Source organism: Colossoma macropomum, unplaced genomic scaffold (genome assembly GCF_904425465.1).
Source record: "Colossoma macropomum unplaced genomic scaffold, Colossoma_macropomum, whole genome shotgun sequence".
NCBI lineage: Eukaryota > Metazoa > Chordata > Actinopteri > Characiformes > Serrasalmidae > Colossoma > Colossoma macropomum.
Genome location: NW_023494789.1, coordinates 42,264,804 through 42,276,438, shown reverse-complemented (window position 1 = coordinate 42,276,438; position 11,635 = coordinate 42,264,804). Strand labels below are relative to the sequence as shown.

General features: G+C 38.4%; 1 protein-coding gene across 10 annotated transcripts in view; it reads right to left on the bottom strand.

Annotated features, from left to right (window-relative positions):
• Positions 1-7,909, bottom strand: part of si:dkey-237i9.8 (platelet endothelial cell adhesion molecule) — a 34,889-nt gene extending 26,980 nt beyond the window's left edge. For all 10 annotated transcript variants that reach the window (XR_005007287.1, XR_005007286.1, XR_005007285.1 and 7 more), the window contains exons 1-3: positions 7,793-7,909; positions 7,634-7,651; positions 619-921 (exon numbers count right to left, since the gene is read on the bottom strand). Coding sequence is in view for 7 of the 10 variants with exons in the window: in XM_036571381.1 (XP_036427274.1) it covers positions 619-921; positions 7,634-7,651; positions 7,793-7,838 (367 nt within the window). In the remaining 3 variants the exon portion in view is untranslated. The remainder of the gene's footprint in view (positions 1-618; positions 922-7,633; positions 7,652-7,792) is intronic.
• Positions 7,910-11,635: the final 3,726 nt, after the last annotated feature.

The following is an 11,635-nucleotide window of genomic DNA, read 5'->3' as shown; positions in this document are numbered from 1 at the left end:
GCACGACGTCTTCCTCTCTGCCTTCTTTAATAAGTACATGTGAAAAACGTTCACATGACATCATTTTAAAGTAATTAAAAACACAAGCACTGCTCACTGCTGCTCATCTCACTCTGACTGGACTCACGTGATGCTTGCTGTCATGGTAACATCTACGCTAAGGGGTTTGCTACGCAGACACGTGATTTTGGATCTGATTGCTTGGAGTGTGCATGTAAATGGAGATTTTCATCAGATTGTTGAGTAGAGTGAGCACATAAACACCTCAGTCTTAATCTATAACTGGAAAGTATTCAATTGGATTGGCAAAAATTTTGCATGTAAACACAGCCAGTGTATAAGAGAAGCTCCATGCTGCCTTTATTGTATATAGAACATGATTCACTAACTTAATAATTACTGATCTGTAACAAAAAAAAAGCCCAGTGTAGAGTGAAGTGCATTACTATTTATGAGTCTAAAAAGGCAGCATCTATTTATTCTGAATATTCTTTGCTAGATCAGGTTTTTTACACATCAAAACAAATGCAACAACAGCACTGAGAGAGCATGTTATTATAATGACAAAAGTAAAATGCAGAAATGGACATGGTTCGATGCAGACAGTAAATTGCTAACCTTTGACTTTGACATCCGCAGTTTGACTGTTCTCCTTTTGTTGATCGATCACCAACTCGCACTGGTACGTTCCTGAGTCAAAGGCTCGAGCATCAGGGATGGAGAAGTTCATCTGCTCCACAGCGTGCGTCTTTTGCGTGTGTAATTCTTTGGGCTTGAAGTCTTTGTAGAAGTTGTATGTGTACTGGGGAAGATGGCCGCCGGTATGGCTAACTTGAGCATTGCAGGTTAGTGTCAGGTTCGTGCCTCGTTCCACTTCTTTTGCAGGATGAACGAAGAGTGTGACGTTTTTTATGACAAATTCTGGAGAAACAAAAGTGGAATGTGAGAATGAGTGGAACTTCAATCACTATTAATATTTTAACAACTATTTTCTTTTCTTGTATTAAAATGCTCCAGGAACTCTTGTTACAGGAAGTCATGAGAGAAAAGCTTAGCCTCTGGAGTAACTCTGTTTTTTTCCCTTTGATTGTACTTTTAATAATATAGTCAATCAGCCATTATGAGGTCAAACAAATGTGCTTCTTTAGCATCATATTGGAGCTACGAGGCTAATAGACCTAATAGACAAGCCTGTAGACCTCTGAAGCCCTGCCATCATTAATCAGTGTCATGCCCTCATTAGGAACTTTAGTTAGCAGACATTTTTGGGATGATTCTTGCTTTCCTACGCGAGTATCGGTTGCAGACAGATGTTAGGCATATGGGCCAGAATAGGACCAGATTCCCATACAGCTTCATACGGTGAGTGAAATCTGCCACGAATGTTGTGGACCAACAATGTAACTGGGCCAAATTTGGCACACATCCATTATTTCTACTCACTTTACAGTATGTGGTCCAGATCTGGGCTGAGGACTGGGCTGTATACTGAATCAAAATAAACCCAAGACCGTACCCCACAAGTAGGCCAGATAAATTTTGCTAACTGGGAGAAAAATTGTTCTCGAAAATTGCTGCTACCAGACCCTGGGGTAAACAAAAATGTTATGTTCTGCCTTATTTTTCCTCCGAATGTCACATGGGTGTCTAAATTACAGTGTTGTTAGCCTAACATATGGAAATGCACACAATGCTTGGCACAAGCTCACTGTCCTGCGCACTGAACTCATTTTATAAGATGGCACATTTGTTAAATGTGGAAGTTGCTTTGGCAGTTTTAGGTGGTATTCTGCCCCCTCATTATCCTCAAACCTGCTGCTTGCTGTGTTTTTTTGGTTCTGGTCTTGTTCTTGGTGGTTTTCAAGTAATTCTTCACGAGATGGTTGATGGATTTGCCTGCATTTTGCCCTTCTGCCTGTCATGTGATCGCTTCCTCTCAAAAACCACCCAGGGAAACTACTTAATAACAAATGCAATTTTTAGCAATTAGTTCTACTGAAAATTAAATCATAGATAACATTTCTAACTTGGCTAATTTTGGGAAACACAAAAACAAAAAAATGATATTGCTACTGAATGAAGATCCATATTCGAGCCGTATTTGTGAGCTGAGCCACTGACAAGAAATGGAATTCCCATTAATAGTATTTTCACTGATAAATGACATTGTAATTCAGAGGATTCAGTGGCAGGAAGTGGAAAAATGTACACAGAACAAAACATTTCAGGTTTCAAACATTTTGTTTGACATATGGCGCAATATCAGCAATTTACAAAAAAATGACATCCATATTTCCTATAGGCAAACAGGCATGACACTCACTACAGCATGATGAGGTCTAGAGGTCTACGAGTGCTTATACAAAGATTATCATGGTGCTAACTGCAGGCCTAAATCATCGAACAGTGTGGAGTTGGTCAGTAACGTCTATTAGACTTGATTATGTAGTTTCTGACACTGTATGACTCACTGTTACATCTGATTTGGCTAATTTTGAACAAAAACAACTGCATTGTTTTGTAGCCTCTTTGTGTGAGTGGAGTTTGTTTAGCAGTTTAGCTGAGACTAAACTGCAGTAGAATGGAGGCCTTTTCATAGCTTATAGTAGGACCGATGACTTCTGTTTCTCTGGTTTCTCTTTCATTTATGATTCTCTTGTTCTCTACAGTTGAAGCTCAAACTCAACATATTTGAATAGCTAGCCAATTCTAAAAACACTGTTAGCATTTCAGCTAACAATGACTGGTTTAGCACAACACTGCCCTACTGATAAAGGACCAAAAGGAAATGCTGTGGTCTTAGCTTGGATACCTCATTACAAATATTAATTAGGACTTCATTCTTGATCTTCTACAGCTTTCTCAGTCATTTTAGAATCGTCTACACCTGTTTTTGCTTATTACAGCTTTCGACTATGTATTTGAAATCTGTGAAGTTGTAGAGCATGAACATCATATTAGAATCACTTTATATAGTTATCTTCAACAAAACTAGGCTTATATCATTGAAAGCTGATTCCAGTAATGGTACACTGTAAAAATGGTTGGTCAGCTCAGCCTAACAAATCAATTTGTAAAGTAACAAGCAATTTAACTGGTTTATTTAAAGGGCCCACACATTTCTTGTACTTTATGTTTCTCCTGGAGGTGCACTTATGATATTTGTGTGGTTTTATGTACTGAAAATAGTCATAATGTTTCAGTCAGCCTTTTCTACATGGCCATTTTCCAGCTACTCTTTGTCCCTTAAAATTAAACAGGTTATTTATGTTACTGTGCCTTTAAGACGGATATATGCAAAAAAGCTCTGTTCTGATTACCTGTCCTGTATTATAGCTTGTTCAGAAGAGCTCAGTATTAGACATTATGCAAATCAGACATAATAAAGCTGACACAAGATGTGCAGACTACACTGACATTGATAGCACAACTTTACACTACATTTTCTATTTATTTCAGTTATTATTTATTAAGTGGAAAAAACTTGAAGACACTGGAATTAGAGACACTAATATAAGCTAATACATAGACTAACCTAAAAATCAGTACCAGACCCAACATGTTTAAAGGATATCTTAATAAGTTCCTAAACACAATGTTTATGAATAGTTGAGCACCCAAAGCACACAAGTGATGTCATAGAAACATAGTCAACAATAATCAATAGTCAAAAATTAAGAAGGCCTCTTCCAAGGTTGGAAGGAGGACCACATATGAAGCTCCTCCTTCTGAGCTATATGTTCTATAAATTTCCATCTCTACCTTCTTGTGATAAAGTTCTCAAACCCTGTTCATCGAGGTGGGGGTCCATCCTTCTAGCTCAAAGCAGAAGTCAATCAGAACTCCAGCCCAAGTTCCTGCCATGCTACATGCTAATATTTGAACATCTGGTGCCTAGTATATACACTGATCTGTAAATCTAGCCTGGTTTTTCCCTATCCTCATCTTGGTCCTGCACATTCGAGTGCTGTCCTGCTCTTTGACACCTGATCAAACTAATCAGCTCATTAAAAACCTCAAAGCAGAGCTGATCTGCAGCCTGAAAGCAACAACCAGCTCCGTTTCAAAGCTAAAGCTACAGCAAGTTAAACAGCACCTTTAAACCAGCACTGAAAGGGGCTGGAAAGTCAAACGTGAGAAACATTTCAAATATCAGTCTTTTAGCATGTAAGCAGTTTTTAATGTAGCCTGTGGTGGAAACAGCCTGAAAGCAAAAACTAGCTAAGCTACTCTGCTGAAATGCTAAAGCTGCAGCAAAGCAAACGCGCCAAATTTCATCTACGCTGAGATCCTGATGCATGGTCATGACTTAGTAAGGTGTGGGAATGAGATAATTAGGTCGTAGCCATGATTTAGTAAGGCATGGGGATGAGATCCCAATGCGTGGCCATGACTTATTAAGGTGTGGAAACGAGGGAAATAAGTTGTGGCCATGAGACAGGTCCTGTACATTAAGATCTCGTTCCGATGTGTTAATGCTGCATGACCACGCATTATTTTTATTTATACAGGATGTCACCAGCGGGGCTCCAACTGTGAGTTTACAGTTCTTGTCCACTTTATTAGAAACCCTTTTGCCCTAGAGACTGTAGCCCACATTTAACGAAGATCAGCTTTTTTCTGAGAAAAATGAAGTTAATTGATCAGTTAATTATTATAGATGGGGGTCTGAGCTTTGCGTTTGTTGGGCCAATGAATGACAGAGATGCTGATATTGGCTTATATTCTCACATATTCATCAGAAACAAACAATCATTTTCATGTTTTTTCATTAATCATTCAGCCTCAGTCAACAAAGGGCTCATGAGATCATATTTTTTTTTTGTTCATGTTGCCACCCTCTCTCACCCAGATGTGTTTTTGATTTTGTTGTTTGTAAAATCACATTAAAGATCAGATACGACTCATTTTCACTCCAGAAAATACTGCAATTTCAGGCATATAGATGTATATTAAAGCAATAAGCCATGAGAGGCCGTGGGTTACTGTAAGTTATTATTAATAATAATCGATATGAATAAGTATTCTGCCAACGGTACAAAATACAGCTAAGAAATATTGATTTGGGACTCACATCCATACTCGATAAATAGTGCACTATTTGGCTGTAGAGGCTAGGATTTCTAAACTTTTTAGTTCAGTTAGCACACTCTCTGCCCCTCCTGCTCCTCAGTCCAGCAACGGCCCCACAGGGGGATGCCCCAGTAAACAGGGGCGTCAGGATAGGAAGGAAAACCGCATCATTAAACAAACACACAAGAGAGCAGAGCTATTTTAAAACCCTCAACTCCACCCAACCACACACATACATACTGCTCTAACTACCTTTACTCATGAACTATCACCAACACTAGTAGATCTTTGAAGTCATGCTCTGTTTGTAGTTGCCGACATGCCCAAATAAAGGAATAGCCCACTCTGATCCTGTTTCCTCAGTAGGTCAGAATGCTTACACTGCTACTGACCAGCAAACTAAAACCCCTGAAAACTGAATTAATGTGCACTGTTAAGTACACGTTATTCATTTTTTGGGAGAAATTTCTGATGAGATTAGGTATAAGATAATCCTCTTACATAAGCGAAGAGAGTTTCCAAAAGCCGACGTTGAAAAAAATGATAAAATCGATAGAGAAAACAACCCCCCGCAAGACCCGTAGACCACCAAAACTGCCCCCACCAGGTAAATGGAGACAGACACATCAAACAAAGAAGCTGAACCATCGACTGACCACCCCAGAGTCCAGACCTCAACATCACTGAATGTGTTTGATTACTTCAGAAAATGATCAACCAACTTCTAAGACTGGAGGTGTGTCTGCAGATTTCTGTGAGAAACTGAAAGTAAGTAAGTTTCCTGAAAAGAATGGAAGCTGCAACGAAGATAAAGAGTGACACACTGAATATTTTCGTTCTGATGAGTGAATTCAGCTACTTTAAGGTCACCCATTCCTGATAAAGGTGTTCAACTGCTCACACAGCTTGTATAATCTCCATAGAAAAGCACGGACCAATAAAAGGGGTCTCTGGAGTAGCTTTACGTGAATCTAAGGTGATCCACAGCAGTGGAGCTGTGTTTTCTGGAGTGATGGAGCTCCATCCAATACCTTTGGGATGATTTGGAGTGATCTAGAACTGACCATCCAACATCAGCACCTGACCTCACTAATGCTCAATCAAATCCTCACATAAATGTTCCAACATCTATTGTAAATTTAGTCTTCCAGGAAGAGTAGAAGCTGTTACTGCAGCAAAGGAGGGCAAACTCACTATTAACACCCTTCATTTCAGAAACAATTTTGGACATTATTGATGGCAAACCTGAACTGAGATAATCTTAAAACCCTGCTGTTGCTTAGCAGCAAGTGCTCAGTGGAATAGTACAGGTTTGGTGAGAAAAGTGTGCTGCTATCAGATATAAAAACTCAAACAGAACTCTTCTTAATAGATCAGACTGTGCAATCAGATTTAATGGCCGTATGAAACCAGCTACATGTGCACATGTGTACATGTTCCAGTAAAAGTGAAAAACATTACTGTGAAAACAGAAGTATCTCGTCTCTTGGTTTCAGATAACGCCGTGGGGCATCCTCCCATAAGCTCATGCACTAAAATTACTTCCATCATCTGACACTGCTAAACATGCCTGTGGCTTGTGTGACACCATCTGACACTTTCTACAGACTAAAGCTCAGAATAACAAAGCAGCCTCGACTCAGATAAACTGAACACAAACATAAACACATCTGTTTACAACACAGAGATTAAAAAGCAATAAGGTGATAAAAGGTGTAATAAATAACTCTATAAGACAAGTTACCAAAGAATTCATAGCAATTATTGATTCATTTGATCAGTAATGATTACTGAATAATTCATTGATGAAAATAATTCTAGAAGCATAATTCATAGCAGATACTAAATTAAATACTGAATAATTTATAGTAGATGCTGAATAATGTCATAATTACTGAATAATTTGTAGTAGATACTGAATTATTTATAGTAGACCCTGAATAATTAAGTCAATACTGAATAATTCCTAGTATATACTGAATAATTCAGAGTAGATACTAAATAGTTACAGTAGATACTGAATAATTTATAATCGATACTAAATAATTCAGAGTAGATGCTAAATAATTACAGTAGATACTAAATAATTCATAGTAAATACTGAATAATTTGTAGTAAATACTGAATAATTCATAGTAAATACTGAATAATTTGTAGTAGATACTGAATAATTCATAGTAGATACTGAACAATTTATAGTAGATACTGAATAAATTGTAATAGATACTAAACAATTAGTTGTTATCATTCAATAATTCATAGCAGATACTAAATAATTCATAGTAAATACTGAATAACTTGTCATTACTAAATAATTTACAGTAGATGCTGAATAATTCATAGTAGATAATGAATAATTTATAGTAGATGCTACATAATTAATATTTATATATAATTAATGAATAATAAGTCTGTAGTTGAAGGGGATAAAAGAATACACAAACCACTAAAATGACCACATGTAAAGACAAACACCCAGAAAAGAGAGCAGAAAGTAACTTAGTTTAAATGAAAAGCTAAACCTCAGACAAAGCGTAGCAGTAACCGCTGGAATACTGACCTGATTGGGTTTCTCTACCTGTTGGTCAGCGGAGAGAGAGCGCGGCACAGCGAGGAAAGAGAGAAATCACAGATCAGTTCATATTCAGTGCTCATATTTACTGTAATATAAATTAAATTCTGAAATTCAGGTTAAACTCAATTAAAGGTGAGTCCTTACAGGTGAAGAGGAAGAGGAGGAGGAGGCAGGTGCGAGTCGCCTGCATGGCTGACAACTTCTGACAAGCTTGAATGAGGAGAGTGTGTGTTGCTGTGATGGAGGGGAGGAGTCGCTGTGTGTCTGTAGGTTTTGACTGTGTGCAGTCTCTGAGGTAGTAATTTAACAGGAAGTGAAGCTGTTTCCTGAGGAAGTGTGGATCGCGGCGCAGGGACGCAGTGGAATGTCGGCTGGAGGAGAGGAGCTTTTGAAGCACAGAGTGATCGCAGATGGACTGAGCACAGGTCAACACTACAATTTCTATTGACCAAAAGCACCGTACAGGACTTTACACAATATCTACATCATCCATGTTTATATATTTATTAAAAATAAAATGGACCAATAGAAATGTGTGTGTGTACAGGTGCACTTTGTAGTTCTACAATTACAGACTGTAGTCCATCTGTTTCTCTGCATACTTTGTTAGCCCCCTTTTACCCTGTTCTTCAGTGGTCAGGAACCCCATGGACCCTCACAGAGCACGTACTGTTTGGGTGGTGGATCATTCTCAGCACTGCAGTAACACTGACGTGGTGGTGGTGTTAGTGTGTGTTGCGCTGGTCTGAGTGGATCAGACACAGCAGTGCTGGTGGAGTTTTTAAACACCTCAGTGTCACTGCTGGACTGAGAATAGTCCACCAACCAAAAATATCCAGCCAACAGCGTCCTGTGGGCAGCATCCTGTGACCACTGATGAAGGACTAGAGGATGACCAACACAAACCGTGCAGCAGCAGATGAGCTATCGTCTCTGACTTTACATCTACAAGGTGGACTGACAAGGTAGGAGTTTGTTCACAGTTTTTAAAAACTCCAGCAGCACTGCTGTGTCTGATCCACTTGCTCCAGCGCAACACACACTAACATACCATCACCACAGTCAGTGCTGAGAACGACCCACCACCAAAATAATACGTGCTCTGTAGGGATTCTGACCATTGAAGAACAGGGTAACCAAGTGTGCAGAGAAACAGATGGACTAGAGTCTGTAACTGTAGAACTACAAAGTGCTCCTAGATGGAGTCAGTGTGTGTGTGTGTGTGTTTATATGTTTTTACATTTTTACTTTCTTTGTTTTTTTATCTCATTTTCTCTTTTTGCCTGTTCACATTTTTATCTTAAAAAAGAAATCAAGCAAAAACAAAAACCGCAGTCGGGAGCAGTGCATATTATTTGTGTATTTGGTTTATTTGAATTTTTTTAACCCCATCATAAAAACCACAGCCAGCAAAAGCAGTCTACAGTCACAGAACACCTGATTGCATCAATTCATTCTACAAGCTTCTCTTTTTTTCATTTAAATCTTAAATCTAAAATATTAAAAGTCAAAGCAGGATAATCCGGGAAGTGAGTGGCACTCACTGAGGCTGCGGCGCCTCCTCCGCTCCACCAGAGGGGGCTGAAGAGTCCACATGACCAAGTTCCTTTATACACAAACATATTGCTCCTGAATTCAGTCCACAGTTAGCCACTGAAAGACGGGAGAATAAAGAGCTCTGTGCTGTTTCACAGGAGAGAAAAGGAGGAGAACAAAGCAAAGACGGAGAAGCAGACGGAGAGAAAAAAAAAACAGTGTAAAAACAAAACTGCACACTGAGGAAATAAACAAGAACAAACAGTGAAGTTAAAGAGAATTAAACAAAAAGTGTTTTACAGAGCAGTAAAGTCTCATTTCATCTGTCAGCACTCAGAACCCAACAGAAAATACAGACTGTGTGTAGAAATAAAAGAAAAGAGAGAGAGAGAGAGAGAGAGACTGGCTACAAACGTTAAAAAAAGGAAACAAACAGAAAAGAGGGAAAGAAAGCAAGAAAAACCAAGCAGGAAAAAAGAAAAAGAAAAAAGAATGAAAACAATCAGAAACAAAGGAAAGAAGAGGAAAGGGAAAGAAAAACAAAAGAACGAGAAAGGACAAAACAAAGAAAAATTGCCTATAAAAAGAAGCAAGAAAAAAGAGAAAAAGAGATAAAAATGGCAACAAAAATAATGTATATAATAAAAATAAATTAAAATACTCAAAAAAGAGAGAAAAGATGAAAGAAATGAAAAAAAGCAATAAAAAGTAGGTAAGAAAGAAAGAAAAGAAAAGAAAAGAAAGAAAGAGAAGAAAGAAAAGAAAGAAAGAAAGAAAGAAAGAAGGTGGCCGTGTTTGCTGTGTTGAGTATTCGGTCTGAGACTGAAGCTGTAAATGAGACTCAGTGTTTCTAATAGTAACCCAACGTCCACTCGGCCGAACTGACCCGGACCGGACTGTAACATGCAGAATAAACTGGAGGATCTGACTCAGAAGAGAAAACGCTGTACATAAATCTGTAAAAATACAGCATCAGTGTGAACACAATGCCGGTTTGTTTTGAGATCTGATGAAACGTTACTGCAGATTTCTCAGCATTAGAGGCCTGAACGGTTCAGGGCAGCGCCGCTGCTCTCACTGCTCCACCTGCTGATGTTACACAGTTTGGTGTTTAGGTGTTCATACATTCACGTTTCTCCTTCTGATGACCACCATAACGTCAGATTCATTAATTACAGCCCAAGTCAAACAGATCGTTCACAAAACACTACAAGCAAATCAGCTCAGTACAGCTCTCCCATTGAAACAAAACAAAAAAAACAGTTTTCCCAAAAAACAACAAAAAAATCTATGCACAATCCAACTTGGTACATTTTCCCAAATACTGAGAACTCTTACATGATCATGGGACTGTGCTTTTGATTTTGTTGGGGGGGGGGACTAAACAAATACAAACAGCAAACAGTCGTACATCACAGCAAGCATCGCTAACAACTACATCCAGTCGTCAGGGGCTGCACACTGTATAATATTATAGTGTATATTTCATATCAGAAAGGGAATTATATATTTAAAACTCTTCTTAAACCCAAAACAAGCCTAAATCTACATTTAAAAAGGTCAGGAGTTTGTCAGTGGTGAATCACCACTGGTATTGCAGTTTAATCCAGGACTAGACTTAATCCATGTGCAGGAAATTAGCTTATAATATCCACCTGTGTCCATATATTTGGATGAGTGCAATGTCTCACACGTTAGTGGACCGATATGAGCAGGAACAGGAATTTCAATGATTTTTCCAAATTTTGGCATGTTTAAATGGTTAAGATGTAAAGTCATTCAGAGTGATGTGAAATGCTCAGAATTGTTCACAGTGGTGGTGACAGAAACCAGACATCCAGCTCTAAAAGCTCCCTCACAGAAAGCTATTACATGAAATGATTATGAATATGCTGTCTGATGCCTGAGATGTTGTATTACAATGATTTCATTTTTTTACACAACCATTTTCCAGCTTTTGTTTACCCCATAGATTTAAACAGGCTGTTTTATTACTGTGCCTTTAAGACTGATGTATGTAAATGAGCTCTGTTCTGATTGGCTGCCCTGTGCCTCATTCACAAAGCAGTCCAGGGTGAAACACTGCTTATATCTATATATATATATACACACACACACACACACACACACACACACACACACACACATATATATATATATGTGGACCCTTTAATCTATTCATAGCGGAGTGATACATGCAGGATGTTGTGAGGCAATTATAGTGCCAAATAGTGCCAAAGAAACCTTATTATTTCTGATTTATTACTATTTTTCCAAAAACATCACATAAAAAAACTTGCGTAGGTTCACTGCTGGTTTTGGATAGTAAATAATATGTCTATATTTGTGTTGTAGTCATGGCGACCCCTGGTTCTTAACACCACCACTGTAAAGAAATCTGAATCACTTCACACCAAACCACTCTGAATCACTCTGTTTACACCTCAATGA